At 36.5% G+C, this 18,859-nt stretch overlaps 1 protein-coding gene across 2 annotated transcripts in view; it reads right to left on the reverse strand.

Moving 5' to 3' along the window:
* Window positions 1-1,854: 1,854 nt before the first annotated feature.
* The window catches only part of LOC113495152 (G protein-coupled receptor kinase 2), a 64,380-nt gene continuing 47,375 nt past the window's right edge, over window positions 1,855-18,859 (reverse strand). The window contains exons 3-14 of one of the 2 annotated variants that reach the window (XM_026873760.1): window positions 10,513-10,625; window positions 9,273-9,420; window positions 8,658-8,863; window positions 7,563-7,752; window positions 7,062-7,194; window positions 6,578-6,713; window positions 6,195-6,335; window positions 5,751-5,873; window positions 5,110-5,190; window positions 4,561-4,744; window positions 3,961-4,058; window positions 1,855-3,565 (exon numbers count right to left, since the gene is read on the reverse strand). In XM_026873760.1, coding sequence (XP_026729561.1) covers window positions 3,407-3,565; window positions 3,961-4,058; window positions 4,561-4,744; window positions 5,110-5,190; window positions 5,751-5,873; window positions 6,195-6,335; window positions 6,578-6,713; window positions 7,062-7,194; window positions 7,563-7,752; window positions 8,658-8,863; window positions 9,273-9,420; window positions 10,513-10,625 — 1,712 coding nt within the window. In that variant the 3' untranslated portion in view covers window positions 1,855-3,406. Of the gene's footprint in view, window positions 3,566-3,960; window positions 4,059-4,560; window positions 4,745-5,109; window positions 5,191-5,750; window positions 5,874-6,194; window positions 6,336-6,577; window positions 6,714-7,061; window positions 7,195-7,562; window positions 7,753-8,657; window positions 8,864-9,272; window positions 9,433-10,512; window positions 10,626-18,859 lie in introns of both variants that reach the window. The other variant, XM_026873759.1, reaches the window with a different exon arrangement.

The following is an 18,859-nucleotide window of genomic DNA, read 5'->3' on the forward strand; positions in this document are numbered from 1 at the left end:
AACTACTTCATCTTTAGTCTAACTTCACGAAATGAACTCAACACATAGACCTCTCAATTCGTTTCATCATTATTGCTCGATAGACATTTATCTAGTTGACTTACGTGAGGCGGACGACATTCATTTATTTATAAATTGTAACAAGATGTTAAGCAGACATTATTTTATTGCTATGTGTGGGTTTTATTGCTTATTCGTTTATATTCTTGAGGGTAGTTTCTGTAAAAGATCGTATAAGATTGGTATTTAAATAATTGTAATGTGACATCTATAGTATTTTTCAAGGATTTTCCAATCTATAAATTTGGAAATATCAATAAAATCTGAATTTATTTTATGTCATAATTATCTGTAAACAGATTATATTCAAATTTCTCCTCAAATATATAAACACGTAAGTAATAATACTATGTCCACTTAAACAGCTTGTGAGCACTAGCTTTTTGATTCTTTATACATTGAATATTGATCTAGATAACTCTCGTTATTCATCATACAAATATACAATTGAAATATGTTGAAAACTTGTATATAAAGGTAGGATTATCAAATACAAATATTTGTCAAAAAAAAGTTGCAAAAAGATTTGTATGTAGTTGTATTTTGTTTTTTGAATATAAAACAAAAATCTTCCAAACGGTAGATGTTATATTAAGGGCCTGTTTACACAGGGTATTTTACATCTCCGGTACCCGAAGACTTTAATCTCTAACGCTTGCGATACAAACCTTTATTATTATTAATTTCAAACGACTCGAATGTAAACCTTGTGTCGCGGGGGTTTTACAAACATTCAAGTCACATCCACAAAGACACCCGACTCAGGACAAGCATTCGTGGATCACACAAATGCTTGTCACGTTACGCTCAGTGGCTTTGGCGTGGTGACCTCAACCACTCGGCCAACCGTGCCTTAATCTATGACTTTGAAAGTTGCGCGTGTCTAAAGTAGTTGGGTATCGGGGACTTGAGTTTTCTTGTGTTTTTAGTACCTCATTATAATAATAATCTTAATTTCAGGCAACTGAGCCAACTATTATCGCAAAACATGACATTTATTTACAAAAATGACAAACAAAACTTGTATTATAAGGAATATGAGTATAATAACACTTTAATTGACCTCAAAATAAGTACAAAATATCAAAAAAAAATGTTTATAAATAATAAAATGTCATGTAAACTGATTTCTGTATCCATGATTGTTGCTATTCGAAAAAAATACTAGAAATAAATATATAAACGTATTTGCAATAAATTATTTAAAAACATAAATTTACTAGATCATACAAAGAACAATATCCGTTTAAGAAATATAAGAAAATGATACACAGAAGTAATTGAATTATAAATCGATTCATTAACTAAAACCATCGTTAAGTAAACCAAGAAAAATAATGAATATCGATTAAAAAACTAATCCGCACATACTTACTAAAAAACATTCGTTTGATTGAATAATATCATGAATAAAAAGTAACTTGAATAATTATATACATATATAAATAATTAAATTGTTTGTTCGTGTTTACTCAGGTTGCTATTGAGCTAAATGCATGTAAATAATATCAGTCGTCAATATGAAAAATATCAATATACCTGGTATTAACTAAATTGTTCATGATACTACCGACTTAACAAAAGGAGTTCATTACTTTCACATTAACTTCTGCGACGTCAGTTTTATAAAAAAAAATGTTGTTTTTATACCTATTTACCGACATTACCAACAATATCAAAACAATAATCATAATAGGCCAGATTTATAAAGGTATATTCACGAATTTAATCTGTAACGATCCCACTGTTGGGCAAGGCCTCTTCTCATACATAAAGTCCGATTTGTATTTTCTCCCTTAACCTCACAAAAGTCCAATTAATATTATTTTTTGTACTTTAAAGAGAGTTATTCATAGACCATACATCCCCTAGACACCTTATATCAGGCGACCGATGTCGGTTAACACACCAGACTAAAAGTGTTTATATAGGGTTATCCTATCTAAATACAGGACCCCGCTTTATCCCAACACACTTGGTTACCACAATAGGAACAACGATAAGCTTTTTTTCAATACTCGTAATGTAATTTAATAAATAATAATTTTTCATTTACCTCGCAAATATAAATCGATCATATTCCATTGAATGTACTCTCACGCGTGATGTTACATCTATGTAATTATTACGAAGTCGTTACGTCACAAGTCCCTCTCTTAAACTTCAAGACAATTTTTATCCTTCAGATATCATGTAATAACTGTTCAATTTCAATCTGACGTAATAAAAATACTTTTACTTCATATTGCTTTGATGCATTAGTCTGAGTACTAGGCACCTATGGGTTGTATGGTCATTATATAATTTATATAACAAGAAAATAGATACTAAAACAACATTGACAGTGTTACGTCACAAGGGAACACTTAACCGACAGGTACAAGGAGAAATGTATTTTATTCCTATACGCACAGAGTCCGATTTCGTATGACAACTTTACACCTTAAGCTTACAATCCTAGCTACTGACTTTTAGCCAGTTTTTTTTAATGTAGACAGAATTGTGAAGAGGGAAGGGAAACTCATTATTTAAGTGCTCTGAGGTCAAACTGTTTGATTAAAACACGTATTAGTTTGACTCAAACTACAGTCTTTTTTAAGAGTTGAAAGTTTTATAGTTTTGACGCCATGGTTGTGAGGGAAAAAGCACATATTATTTGAGTGCGTAATAAGATTTTATTTAGAACTATAATACTCTTTTCTGTCTATATATAATTTCCTTCTACACAATTCTTGTTACATTTTCGCAAGCCTTCCGAGGCAGTCAACATATCAATTATTTCGCTACCAAACGGCAGACAAAATTGTCTATACATTAAAAATAATCTATCGTTATTGGTAGATGAGTTACCGGACATTTTAGGACAATACGACATCAATTCTTTGACACTTTGTCGTCACATAAGTTATATTTTTACAATTTTTATTGCTTAGTTAGCCAAATTTCTTTTTTCATTTAAGTGGGACACATATATTTTTTAGACTTTTTTTATATATTTTTTAATTTCATCTGTTGTCAAATTTACTAAATCTTGAGTTTGGAGATCAGAGCCGGTTAGAATAACGATATTTTTGCAAAGAATCTAAGATTTGAGAAAATAAGATTTTTTTTAACAATAAGTTAAATTGCGTATTTAAACGGTTCAAATCAATCCAAAACCTTATTGAACCATTGTCAAAAGTAGTGATTAGTTTTTCTTACCAAATCAAAGGTCATATTTAGTTATTAGGTCAGTAAGTATATATAACAACAGACTAAATTAGTCTCAAAAAGTAATATGGCCGTGTCTAATCGTGTGTTTCTACGAGTGTTTGTTTATATTGGTGTATAGAGTCAGCGTGCGCGGTCAGCTGTTGGCGGGGGGCTGTGCGGGGGGCTGCGCGGGGACCTGCCCGGGGGCGGGGGTCAGCCCGGGGGCGGGCGCGGGCGTGTCGGGCGGCAGCAGGTGCTCGGGCACGGGCACCGCGCGGAGGCGGGCGGATACCTTCTTCTGAGGACATAGCACCTAAAGGGGAAGAGAGTTCGTATCAAAAAACAAATATTATCACCACAGAACGAGACATTTTAATCTAGTGCGCAGTAACGGTTTTTGCCGAGATCTGCTACTCCACTTCATATTTAAAGCGCCACAGTACGCCCGGCCCTAGCTCAAGCAACCTCATCGGGATATGAATAATTATAATATTCCGCAACTTTCATACAACGCCACCTAGTATCAAACTAAGCAAACTTATATATTCAAAACTTATAAATTACAACCAGATACCAAACAAATGATCATGCTCCTCACACAAACAAAATTTCAAATCAACATTCATCACGATCCACTCACTTTTCTTCACCTTCAAAAGAGGAAAGACATATGAGTATGTCATATATATAAGTATAAAGAGTACTAACCCTTCTGGCGAACATGAAGCAGCCCTTGTCGTCCTCCTGCGCGGCCGCGGGCGGCACCAGCTGCAGGTCCACTGTCGGACACTCCTTGCTGTCCTCTCCTGAGGACATACCGGTGTTGTAATAGGGAATATAGTAATGTTAATGGATTTTTTTACTTCGTCAAAGCTCAATATGCAAATAAGGTGTTATAGCGTCAGTGATATCCTGTTACTTATGTTTCAGAATATAATATGTATTCGTAAATAATGACTCCACGGGGAGGGCTTGTTCTAAGAAAGGAAGTTCCTAAAATGAAATATAAAAAATGCAAAATAATAAGGTTCCGAAACATGGATAATCGACAACTTTTTGTATGCTTCTGGTAAATTAAAATTTTTCTTTACAAGATTTCTCATGTACACCCAGACTCAGAACAAGCATTCGTTGATCACACTAACGCTTGTCTTACGCGGGGACCGATCCATCAACCCGTCGCGCATAGTAGATTTGGCGTGGTGACCTCATCCACTCGCCTACCGTCTTACTAAACATATTTTCATTATAATTTCTACATGCACTCAACATCCCTCTTCACAAAGCAAGTTTTGTTGAACCACCCACCTCTAGCGAACACATTAAGTTCCGCGAAGCAGCCAGTCTCGATCATCTCAGTCTGCCAGGGTATGCTGACGGAGCCGGTGTTGAACTTGCCGTAGAAGGTGTCGTCCGCCGCGTCCAGGTTCACTCCCTTCACTGTGCTGAACTGTTCGATGTCTAGCACGTCTTTGGCGTAGACAGCGTGAGGCTGGGAACGGGATATATTGGGTTTGGGTACGATTTTTTTTGCTATGTGATTTTGATGAGTGGCGTGCTTTATTTATTTTTTAAGCTCTTTGCGTAAAAAATAAGTTAGGTAAGCAAAAGGTCATGAATGAGATCGTGGGGTTAAAAAGAGCAGCATATAAAATGAAATGTGAAAAATGAAATAAGTTCTGAAAAACGGTTACGGGCAAAAGGTCTGGTGAAATACTGTCAATATCACTTTTGTACAGTCATGAAAATTAATTTTCCGTACGCTGCACTTGAAGATCTATGTTCTTAACTTATCCAGATACATGTCGTTGAAGTTAATATGTTTATTTTCAAGGGAGATTGTTACAATGGACTCACGTCTGGTACGAAGGGCGCGTCCACCATGCCGGCCTCCAGGCGCGCCCAGTTCAGGTTGTCGAAGAAACGATGTGCCTTCACCTGGAATTACAAATTAATATATAACAAAGTTGTTTATTTATGGTGTATTGTGGTTTTACTCGAGTTTTTCAGCGGCAATTGGTCCGAGTCCGAAAAGCCCTCTTCTAAAAATAAATTTGAAAAGAAAATATAAATTGAAAGCGAAACATACCATTTTCGATCAAAACGATTACGATAGTTAATTACAAGAAATAGTATAGCGCATGTGTCAAGTGATAAATAAAATGGGTAACTTGTTTGTATACCGTTAAAAATTTTAAACCGTTTAAAAATTACAAAGATAAATATTTAAATTGAGCAGTAGAAAGGTCCGTCGCTATAGTGTTTATAGAAGGGAGTGTCTTGTCGGGGCCGAGACGGGTGTCTCCGCGCTAGTTGGTGTCGCGGGAGATTTGTCCGCCGCTGCGGTAATGCGAGTGTGTTTTGGTTTCCTAACAGCATGTCTCATTTCGCTAATGACTTCACGCTGAGGGCACAGAGATATGTCAGACTGACTAAAACACCCCAAGCTCCATCCAACTGCCAGAGCCAGAGCTATGGGCGCTGGCCCCGCGCCTCACCTGCTGCGCCCCGCGGCGCGCGGCCCCGCAGCCGAGCCTCTGCGCGGCGCGCTTGGCCAGCAGCGCGCCGCACAGCCCGCGCGCGCTCTCGCCGAACTTGGACGAGAACACCACCTGCTCGTGCTGCAACACACATAAACACACAACTTAACCATTTATAGCAACCACGATATACCTTAAACTTAATTCAGAAAAAAAGTATTCATTATAAAAAAAACTGAATTAGGAACTGTCTCAGACATAAGCTTTCGATTAAGTCAATCTACATCTAAACTTACATAAATTCAGAAATATAATTTAAAACGGAAACTAAATTTTCGTAAAACGTAATAATAAATCATAACATACAGTATTTTTCACAAAAATAAAAACAAATAACAATAAAATCTTATTTCTGTCTTAATTCTACAGAGAGTTCTCCAAGGAAGTACTTTAGGCACTGACCTTGACTCTCCTATCCACCTCTTCCCGCTTGACTTTCTCCTTGCGCGCGCGGAAGGGGGCTCGGCCCTCAATCATCTCGTACACGAGACAACCAAACGAGAACCAGTCGGGGCTAAACGTATATCGTTCATTGTCTATCACCTGTAACAGAAAGTATAGCTTTTATTAGGATTTTACATTTTTTCGGGAGATTATTGCATTGGAATGTAGTGAAAATGCTATTTTTAAGGGCCTCTTGAAGTGATTAAACTTATTTTAATTAAACACGTATTTTAAATAGCTGACAGGTTTGCTCTTCACTTATTTTTTTTGTATTTCAGCCACTCATCTAAGCCTTATACAAATTAGAGTTACGTAGAACGACTGGTTATGTAGTGGTTTACCTCCGGCGCCATGTAGCCGACGGTTCCGACGCGGCCCCGGACGCTGCCGCCGTCGGGCACGTCCACGGCCAGCCCCAGGTCCGAGATGCGCACGTGGCCCGCGTCGTCGAGAAGAATGTTCTCGGGCTTGCAATCCCTGTAGAACACAGGTATACGTGTAAAGGAGAACTTATAGAAGCTGTTAATCGTATTTTTAAGGCGCAGTGGCAACCATCTAAATGTGAATGTATATAAAGATAACTTAAAGTAAGATCATCGCTCCAAAAATTCGTAAATGTAGTTATAAGTCAAAATACGACATAAAAAAAAAAAACATTCTTGACAAATTCTAAATGTTCAATGATAAATGCACTAAGACCGTTGTTCCTTCTTAATTATTATCATATTTAAAACTCCTCGAACGAATGACAATAATTATTAAATGATGCAACAGTTAACTCGATAGTTACTATCAAATGACAGTAGTGTCAAAAATATATCTCACCTATAAACAATTCCCATTTTATGTAGATGCTCGAGACCGCATGCAACCTGCGCGGCGTAGAACCTCGCTCGCTCTATTCCCAAGCCGGTCTCCGCGCCACACATATTGTAGATGTGAAACTTTAGATCACCGCCTGCAATACGAGAGACATAGAAAGACTTTTATAGAGAAAAGAAATCTATTATCCCTACAAGAATACAGAGCCAATTTTTTATAATTTTAATTGATATCTAGTATTATCCTGATTATCTTGACAGCTTTTGAATGCTTCAACGGACCACGGCCAGAGTAAACGCCAGCAACGTCCATTTACGGCAAAAAGCAGAAAGAGATTTAATTTTTAAGGGGATTTGTTTTATCTCTATTTTGACCGCACTGAACCTCATAAAGTAAGTTTTATGAGGACACTAAAGATCGAAACTGTACTGAAAATTTAACACAATTTTATAACTACATCCTTAATTTACCGCAAGCTACATTGCGCTACTAATTCCCCCTTACCATTCATAATAGTGAGTACTAAACAGAGCGCGTCCTTGGTCTCGTACGCGTACGCCAGGTTCACGACGAACCGCGAGTTGATTCGCTGAAGGATTTGCTTCTCTATTAACACCATCGCTTCACCCTTTCTCTTCTTTATGCGTTTCTTTTCTAATTTCTTACAAGCGTACATTTTTCCTGTGGCTCGGACCTAGAAAGCAGTTCACAAGATAAGAATACTCAAGGAGAAATATCGGGTAGAATGATCGAATTTGAGTAAACAGTGATTTATAAAAGGAAGAGAAAATATGAATTTCTACTTCAAAAAGATTGTAAATGATCCAAAAAGAACAACATGCGAAATATTATAAAATACTGAAAGTGTTACGAAAATACTTTAACTCCATAACAGAAATACAGTCGACATTAACCTATGTCTAAGAAAAACTGCCGTAAACAAGGCTTTCAATTCCCATACAGTACGAGCCAGAAAACTCGACAAAGGCATAATTAATTTACGCGCGTAAACAATTTGTTAGTTGGCGAAATGTATAATAAAATGACGAGATTCCTTTCAGACATTTGTTTCCTTCCGGAGTTGGCTCCGGCCCAACTCGGCAAACAACTAGAGATGTTCTTTATGGTGACCAAGTTTAGGCGGGCGTTGACCCGCGCATTATATTACTAGGATCGGCTCGGGGACATCATGCATTTGTATGAGACGCAAACGTATTGGGGATGAGATTTACTAACGTAAGCATTTTACTTCATAAATATGTATGTGCTTATTTTCGGGAAATCAAAAACTGATATGTAATGGAAATCAAAACTGTCCAATAAATATTCTATGGAGGAACATCTTTCACATATCGATATAGCGAAAAGTTAAGGAAAATCTTAGTAAAGTCGTTAGCCGTACTTAGATTTTCACTATCCTAAAATAAAATAGTACTGTTAGTTTTTAAACGAAACTATACAATGTCAGAAAAATAATCTTTCAGCCACAACATTCTTTACCTACTAGAAGATAATAGAGAAAGTGTCTTATGTGTGTATGTGTCTTATAACAAATTGACCGAAGACATGTCTCTTAGAACAAAAGCACCATCCACTGACCTGACAAGCGCAGACCTCTCCGAAGCCGCCCTTGCCGAGCACCCGGTACATTCTGAAGGTGTGCTGCGTGACCGGCTGAGCCTCCAGCCACTTCCACTGCAGGTAGCGGTGGAAGTACATCGAGCGCTCGAACTCCGCGAACGGAGCGCCCGCGAGGAAACTCTTCACGCATCGCACGCATTCTATGAATATGTCTTTAGAGCCGCCTGGAAAGGAAACAAATGGATTCGTTAATGGGGATAAAAATGTCACTTTCCGTTTACACGTGGCTGTATTAAATTAAGAAACTGTAACCTTGTTAACGTGGCTAAGTGTTGCAGAAAAAAACGCACTTTTTATGTTAAAAGATCAGCATCAGTTATTGCATCTCCTTTTTTTTGTTAGGCGCGGTATTCTCATGGACAACCGCCCCCTCGGGGGAGGGAACGCGTAGTGTAAGACTCTTACTGACTAAACTTAAGCGCCAAGTGACGTTCCCGTCACGTAGAAACGCAAAGCATTGCAGTACACGTGCCAGTAATTGCAACTCCTAAGCACTTTAGCTCTCTGAATCGAGAAACTCCAGCGTTTAAAGTGGAGATAGAAAAGGCCCTTCCCATTTATTTGCAATCTTACCATCTATAACATCGCTAGCTTCATCGATGACCTGCTTGCTGACGACGTCAGTCACGGCCTCCGAGTCTTCAGTCTTGAGGTACCTGCCGAACACCTCGGCCGCGAGCGCCGCGCGCGTCTCGTCAACCTCCACCTCATACCTGTCTGTCTGCAAGCAAAACTATGGACCTTCGAGCATCAGTGTTAACTAGGCCGATAGAAGGAAAAGATGCTCGTGTAACCTAGCTGCTATTAAGGCTATACCTTACCTATTCAAGAACGATACTGGATTGAAGTTCACTTTAAGTCTTTGTCAAGTTGAGACAATAAGGAACACCAGAAAAGAAAGTCGTTCTTGAATAGGTCAGGTTAAATTCTTAGCCTTTTGAAAATCAAGTGGGGTAACTGCTATGAGCGTGCGTGTGATATCCTATCTCAATTTAATTGAAACTGAACACACAAAATAATGTAAAAAAAGTGCGTAGTACATTTAAATTTTTATAGTGCAGCAAAATATCATCTACAACTATGAGCAACTAAATAAGCAAAAAAACTGTTGGAGTTTAAAATCGAAGCCTGAATTTCAGCGTATGAAAAAATCGTAGCTACCGGAATCCAATCACGATATTTTTGCAAATATGTTCGCGGTTATTCGGTTCGGTAGCCCACGGGCCCACGGGCTCACGGAACAAATAGCATTGCATATCAGAACACGATCGATTCTACCGCAGGCCTACCCATCAAAGCTTTCCAGGTCAGCCTTGCTCACGTGTTTGTTTGCTACAGCTTTTTATCTGCCTACACTTTGCGAGCCGGCTAATGTTTATTGATGAGATGAATCTCTTATAGAATTTGCATTTAATGAATCTCGAACGTCGTTACTGTCATACGTTGTTATCGGGTATGGGAGTGACGTTTATGCTGCAGGGTTTTGTCTTTATAGAGTACATTCTGATTAATATTTTAATTCTTATTTCTTTAGTCAAGATGGAACAGGTTACAAATCACTGAATATACGAGGAAATACTTTTGACCAATACTTGGAAAAACCAAAATTTTATTGAAGAATTTTATCGGTAAAACAGCTGCTAGCTGACCTTTCTTATATTAGTGTCACTTAGTAACGAGATGAATGGTTTTCCCAACAAGAAATAAAAACAAACTAAACTAAATTTAATTCTAAATACCAAACGCAACTCACACAATTAAAAAGAAACTAGACCAAAGTAAGCTGGACGTGTCAGTAAAAGTGAATACTTACCGCATCGAGAAAGTTATTGTACTTGTGATACTGCGGCCTGTTCCTCTCACAGAACTGTCTGAACAGCAGCTTGCCGATCGGCTGCTGGTCCACCACGTAGTCGTAACCTACATCTAGAACAAACGAGAAGAAAACTTAATGAAGAAGAAATTTTAATTGATAAAGAGGCAGAATGTAATTTGATCAAATTAGACAATATATCGAGCAACATTTAATCAAAGTTTTTCATTCATATTAGGCAATATGAGTACCACTTTTAAAATCATGGTTATTCCGGACTCCAGCCTGATTGTTTTTATTTACACCCCTTGATAAGTGGACTGGCTGAAGGACAGTTTCTTTAAAGTCAGTATATAAGACACAAAAATTTGCACCACTTAATATACATTTAAGAAGCTAAAATGTTAATCATTTTATGGTCTTTGACTCATCTCTACACACTTCAACTCTAATCACAGGTTTAACAGCAACTTCACCAAAACCTTTTTTCATCTTATATTAATCATTATGGTTTACAGTTCTATTTTCTTTCAATCAATGCGATCGGATTAACTTGAACCACTAATATTGACTGTTATTAGCCGCCAGAATATTTGCCAAATAGATTGATGTGTGTGCGTCATGTCACTCGCTCTATATTTAACCGACTCTTCGTCGACCACTATGATGTATCGAAAGGACGATATCAATAGCTCTACTTGCTATAGTGAACATTACTTTCATTGGCAAAGATTAGCAGTTTCGATTGTGGAAGTGAAGAAAATGAGTATTTTAAAATGAATGGAGAATTTTAGACTCTATCGGACTCTACTAAGGATACATGATTTTGTTTTGGTTCTAAAGAATGTTTACACTCAAACATTTTGGATAGCTGTTACCATTGAATAACTAAATTACAAATACCGCCATCTCTACATCACAGCATCTATTTCAATGCGACCCGTATCGATAACAAGACCATATCAACATATTAGGCACACAAAATCACGGTACATAATCTATGCTATCTTTCTGATCCAAAACTTACATAAGCGAATATTTTCCAATCTAACTTGACCTGTCATGGCTTCCAATTGATCAAACAAACACGAACTTACATAAACCTACATATTCGATGACAAAGGTCAGACGATCACACATAAACACAATATACATGGTAATAATAGAAGGGTCCGCTGATATCAAAACTATCGAAAGTTTTGGGAAAGAAAACAGAGATGTATAAGTAATGCGGAATGTTGGCAAACTCACAGCTAAGGGTAACAACAAAACTAATATCTTGCTAAACTAGATGAGGGAGCTTGGGTTCTTGGGTGACGTTATGCTTGTGACGTAATTGGTTGGCAGTGGAGTGATAGGATATATAAAACCTTTTCAAAAGCAATAATAGTTGTGAATGTACTTTTAAAATTTTATACATGTACATATATTTTTCAACGTTACTTTGGTTTTAAATAAAGACGTTATGCTTGCAACACGCTACTGCAAGTATTTAAGCGAACTTCATCCGAAACAACTTGAGTAGGCGTTTCTAGAGGTCTGCGACGACCATTAATGATTATAATCTTTCCTAATCCCGAACAGTATTAGAAAAAATCCATCGGTCCATATTTAATACTGGTATCCGACGGACGCATTTCTGCGTTATTTTTGGTTGACGTTCCCCTTCATATCATAAATTATCATATATCAACAAGCGCGACTTCTTCCGTGTGGAAAGTTAATAGTTTTCAGAGATGAAAACTGTGATACAAGCTGAAATATTTATAAAGGGGATCGAAAATTTAAATTGAATTTCCGAGTGTTTAATATTTGGAGGGTTTCTGCAAACATGTTCGACTATAATACATAACGATATTAACTGGCAAAAAATTAATAAGCGTACGAACAAACTTGCCTACAGGATAACATGAAAACATTTATTAAATTAAAATCAGGTTCCAATATCTGTTGAAATTTAAAATTACTTTGACTTTGTATTCTCTATTATTTCTCTTTAAAAACTCTTCGTGCAGTATCAATTGCTTTTTTTCTACAGTCTATTAAAAATCTTCATCTCACCCTTAAGTCTCCACATTAGAATCAATAATCGCTTAGCTGCTATCTGCTACAGTAACATCTACATAAAAACCAGTTAGTTCTCGCATACCATTATCACGCTTACATAATGACAAGTGTATAAGCTCGGCTAATATTCCCGGGGCCCCTATACTCAGTACATTTCCATTTACAGTCCGATAAACAGAGAAGATTGCCTCCAACGATCGCATCCAGAGAGTATTGCCGAGTAATTGTTTCTCCAGTAAATATTGAATGAACAAACACGGCTTCATTACGATTTTATATACTGTGTTATTATAATGAATTTTCTTAATACGAACGATTAGCTGAATTGTTGTCTTTATTTCTTTCTTCAATTGTCTTGTTTCTAGGCGCTTAATTTACTCTAAGTATTAGAGGAGTTTGGTACCAAATCAGAGGAGCATCGTATTAATTTTGAGGTCGTGTTCAAGAATAACACTACTAAGTGGCTTTCTTTAATGTCTATTCGTTTCCACATTCCACTTCACATTGACAGAGACAGTATGGCACTTAAGAGCGATTTTTAACGAAGTGACATTTGTGAATACATCCGTTTATTAGATAGGTGTACGGTGGTCCTTTATTTTCAGACAACTTTTCAGCAGCCTTTTTAAAAACGGCTTTCATTGATATACAAAACGGTTACTATAATATTTTACATAAGATCACCATTATATTCTGATTTAAGCAGAATTCGTAGCCTCTTTTCCAAAAATATCAGCCCTTAAGTAATAAATCAAATAACGCCTCTTGACCGAACTTAAGCCATGAATTTCCAATCCTGAATAATTCCAAAAAAACTGATTTATTCCGGGAATTTTATTCTGAAGGGAGTTTCCTTCATCTTGAAAAGTAAAAAGGTTTATTCTACGAAGCTTTTAGGGAACGGTTCCATTTCAAGTTAAAGGATGTTAGTTATCAAATTATGTATGTGGTGATGTTTAAAAAAATACATTACTCCAGAATTTTTTTAACAGTAGGGCAATTATAATTTTTATACTCATGAGCATGAATCTTAAGTTTTCAACGAAAGAAAAATGTCTGCTTTGTCATAAAAACTGGTCTATAAACATCACTAAGACAAATAAGATTTTAACACCATCACAAATGAAAAACAAAGTCAATTTTCTAGTTATTTCAAAAAAGCCCAAACCTCCCACAAAACTTGCAGAGATCTGCATAAAACCTTTGAGGTCAAAAGTACCATTGAAGGCAGAAGAACAGAACCTTACGCACTTTTTTTGGTACTAAAGTGCCATATTTCCCACGTTCCATTTGGGCTACGAAGGTCGTCGCGTACACCCAATCATCTCTCAAGCATCCTCGGTAAAACATTCTGTACACGCCTGGCGTGTAATTCACGCCTGAGATATACAGGGTGTGTTAATAAATATGCACAGATCAGGGCAAGACAGTTTCGAGTAGTTTGTGTATAAGATTTTTTTACACGCAACTAAAGTCAATAGACCTGTAATATAACGTTACTGACGCGTCTTTTTCAGATTACCTGAAATAAAAAATTACAACGAACGAGAAAAGATAATTATTTGTTGCTTCTACCTACTATTTAGTTTACTCTGTTGTTCTAATATTGTGTTGATGTGTACAATTGTGTATGCATAAATTGTAAATAATTAAAATGTTGTTATCTACAGTTTTAAAACAAATGCTTTAGAACGCATTCTTACACAAGGAAATTAGAACGTCTTTAATCATCTGTAGTTGAACACCCTGTAGCTCGGCTACGATTAAGGGCGGCTGTATGGAATAACAACTTCCTCTGTCGGGGTCGGGAGCCCTTGTGAAAGTTGGTCCTTTCTAATACGTCCTAAATAATCAACTTTATACACTACCCTCTGTTTCTCTGCCTAAGCGAATATCACTGATTTTGTAAGTCAACGAGTTTTGGTCAACCAGTCATATTATTTGTAAGTGTATTCAATCTTAAATTTAACGTAAAGGACACCTATTCAACATTTCTTATTTCATGCAACCGACTTCAAATAAAAAAAAACTGAGCCAAATTTGATGAAATATAAAAGGGACCAAATGACAACTATTTGACGTTACATTAATTTTTGAGGTAACGATCTACAGACCGACGAATTGAGAAAATCCTCCTTTTTTTAACTCGGTTGAAAAGGTTCCCCAAAGAAGGTTCCACATGCCATTGAATTAAATTAACACACACGATAACCGTACATAAAGTTTACGAGCGAGACTTAGCTTACATGCAATATAAAAGGTATTCAATTAAAACTACATACATATGTAATTTAAATTCAACTCTATCAAATTAATGAAATTCTATTTTCACGTTGTATTACAGCCTTCTATCCAGTTATATGGTGTCAGGTTTATTTAGTACGTGAGCCCAACCCGAATGACGATACTAGAATCCGGTGTTGTAGAACATTTTGTAAACACATTACGAATATAAGGGTTGACAGGTGTTAGTAATAGTGTTTGACTTATGAGTATGTTTTGCCTTTACAGAGCATAATTTACCTAAATATTGGTTTCAGTTTAGCGTTATTTCAGTCAGTTAAACTAAGCGAGGAATTTTAGGTACTGTTGGATTGGCACTTTACCATATTATAATTTTTGAACGAATACTGTAAAATCCTTGGTTTGTAACTCTTCCACGCAAAAACCACTAATGGATTTAGACGAAACTTGGTAGACAGATAGTTTGTAACCAGGATTAACACATAGGATAGTTTTTAATTCCGATTTCATGTTCTCGTGGTATCATTTCGCAGCCTGCAGTCAACAGATAGTGTCAATTATAACTACAAACACGGACCGACTCTAAAACGAATAGAAAAAAGTAATAATCTATTTAAGAGGCTTCGTCTAAGTTCTTACTACGCGCGAATCGATCCAATGTAACTAATACTTAATCGAAAGACATTTAATTATTCAAGTATCGTGTCAAACAGGCGTCAATCAATAGACAAGGTGACGCTGACAATACAATACATACAAACAAAAAACAACAAAAAACAATCATTCAACTATTTTCAAAGAACGATTTCAGGCATTCAATTACAATGGCAATAAGAAAGCATATTTTCCCGAGCAAAGGAAACAAGTAACAGTTCTCTCGTACAATGTAAGTTATTATTGGGGAAAAAGGAAAGATTTTTTTCAGGCTTCTTTCATAAAAATATTTGTAGACCAGTATTATTACAGACCTTGTATTTATATTTATGGTAAAATGATATAAAGTTGTTTTTCAGTACATCGAAAAAAGTTTGATTATAAATGCGATGGTAATGAATGAATGGGATTTTCGTGTTGTAGTGATATAAATTAACTTATGAATTAGATGTAAGAGGTTTTTTTCTGTCCTACTTATGCTACAGGGTCGATAATGTTCCTACTATTCTATGTCATCATCGTCAGCATCACCATCATCAGCCCATATACCTCCACAGCTGGACATAGGCCTCCCCAATTGCACTCCATCATCGAGATCTATCTTCAGCTCTTTCATTCTATGTATAGGAATGGAATTCTCTGATTGTAGAAACAACGTTAAAAGGGGCGTCTAAATAGACAATTTTTCATTATTCGGGAAAAAATTCAAAGAGCTTTTATTGATAAAAAGTCATATCCTAAGTAACGTCCAATGCTAATCCAATATTTAATTAAAAAACAAACTATAGTATCGGAAGACGCTGTGGATAACGGTGTGAGTTCCACATTTGTGTAATATATTTTGTTATATTATTTACGCTTATATAATGTGTAACTGTTTGTTTGTCCCAAATAAATAAATAAAAGACATTTAGCACAATGATCATACGTGTCCTTGAGGGGCTCGTGGCTAAGCTAAAACCGCATAAGTGAAACGCTCACAGGTTAATCTATGCTTGACGCGGTTGGTCCGTAGATGGGTGACCATCTTTGTCATAACGAGTTCCTCCGTGTTTCGGAAGGCACGTTAAATTGTGGGTCCCGGCTGTTATTCCTACATCTTTGACAGTCGTTACAGGTAGTCAGAAGCTTGAAAAGTCTGACAACCAGTCTAACTAAGGGGTATCGTGTTGCCCAGGTAACTGGGTTAAGGAGGTCAGATAGGCAGTCGCTCCTTGTAAAACACTGGTATTCAGCCGAAACCGGTTAGACCGGAAGCCGACCCCAACATAGTTGGGAAAAGGCTAGGCCAATGATGATCATACGTGTTCTACGAAAACTTTAGACAAGTATAAAAGTCCTTAATTGCCAAAACACGACCTAATTACCTTAAACTTACGAGTATTACATAAAAGAAGCTATTAAGGATGTATTCTCATCCTAAAACAACACGATTACCGTTAAAACATCCAAAACGACCATCCCTGACAAATACAACCCCATTTTTATGAACCGTTCGCAGCGCGGAGGGTCGGCAATATTAATTAATTATTTCTAATTGATATCAATTGCAGAACCGCTCGTCCCTTTCCAATTAAATACAAAGAGTTATTTACAATGCTAATGTACTTATTATTCGAGTAACCTATCGCACGCGATCGGATTAGGAGCGATGGTGGTTCTTTATTAGATTGGTCACCGATTACGCATTCCGATCTAATAAACTGACACGCTAGGTTTTAGGATAGAATTAGTGTTTGAAAAAGGATTCTGTTTTGATTATATGAGGTAAGTACTCAATACTCAATACTCAATCATTTATTGCATTCCACAATGTGTTTCTTAGGTGGTAAATTATAAAAGTAAAGTTAGGGGCGCGAAAAAAGGAGGTTATACATGAAATAGGTTTGTGTTCTTTCTATAAGGTATCTAGAAATGTCTGTTACATGATAAAATTGAATTCCAAAACTTAGATAAGTCGAGTCTATGATTTCATTAATTTTAGTTCATATTATTACACGTAAAATAATTATCAAACGAATTTCACATCGCCATCATCTGAAGTCATTTTTTGCGGACAAAAGGACCAAAACACTCCATATCTAATACCGATTGGGCGCAAACAAAATATTTTCATAAATCCTATTGTGTGAGGAAAAATCGTATTCGACCTTAGATGTCGTTACCATACAAGTGTTCTTTCATCAAAACTTCGCCAACAGCAAGTTCCCTCGTAAAAACCATGGGCTCATGTTTTATTTGTATAACGGAGGGTGACTGTGGATATTTGTGAGAAAACATTCGTTTTTTTTAACCTCAAATGTAGGTTTAATGAAATTCACAAACAGTAAACAAAATTAAAAGTCATTTATTCAAATTAGGCTACTACGTAGCACTTTTTGAAGGTCAGATTACATTGAACAGCATCCATTTTCGCGTACCCTTCACCGCTTCCTAAGTGTTTTTGCTGTTAGAGAAGAAATCCCGAAATCAAACCTGCAATTTCGAGAACTTTCGATATATCTGCGCGTCTACAATCAATTTTCTATACAGTGACAAAAAATGAAGTACAAATATGAAGAAGAAGCGATCATTCTCTATGGGAGTCACAAGCGCGACGCGTTACAAAGATTGATGGGAGTGTCAACGATTGGCTGATACATTATATGCTTCACAAACAACATGCTGTCATGAATCTATCTTCTACAACTGTGATTATGTTTTTATGAAGTTAGCTTGAAGCTTGTAAATAATTCTAGGTATAGAAGTATAGGTAAGTTTGGGAAGTGGTTTTTTTTCACTCACATCAAGAATAAATACTTGGATTTGGGAAGTTAAAATTGTTTTGCATCATCATATCATGATACTGCTAATTGAAAAAGGCTAGCAACACATAGCTTGATGAAATTAGTTGGGATGAAATAAAGGTATTTCCCTCTCCCTTTCATTTAATGAAAATATCAACTAAACTGGTACATCCAGTTCGAAGTTATGATCTCAAAAATAAAAAAAAATACAGACAAATTGATTACCTCCTCCTATTCAAGTCGGTTGTTCAGGAAAAATAAAAATATCGGCTGACTATCTAAGACAGATCTGCAAACCAAGACCTCAATACTAGCCCGTCTTTAACATTCGTTTTTTCTCAACTATTTTTATAGCAAGTAATCGTTAGGCAAACATGTTGGACGACGGTTTATCAACACAACCCTTAGCGAAGGGCTACGTGACACTATCTCACTTGTTATCTCGTACTCACTTAGGCACAATTTAAAAGGGACGAAAAAGAAAATCTATTTTTCGTCCTGGAAGTCTTATGAGATTAAATAAAGTCTTTTCTGAATTTTATCTTTTGAGACAAGCTAAAAAGATTACTTAGAACACAGTTCATCTTATATCGATG

This window comes from Trichoplusia ni, chromosome 6, assembly GCF_003590095.1.
Source record: "Trichoplusia ni isolate ovarian cell line Hi5 chromosome 6, tn1, whole genome shotgun sequence".
In the NCBI taxonomy this organism is placed as follows: domain Eukaryota; kingdom Metazoa; phylum Arthropoda; class Insecta; order Lepidoptera; family Noctuidae; genus Trichoplusia; species Trichoplusia ni.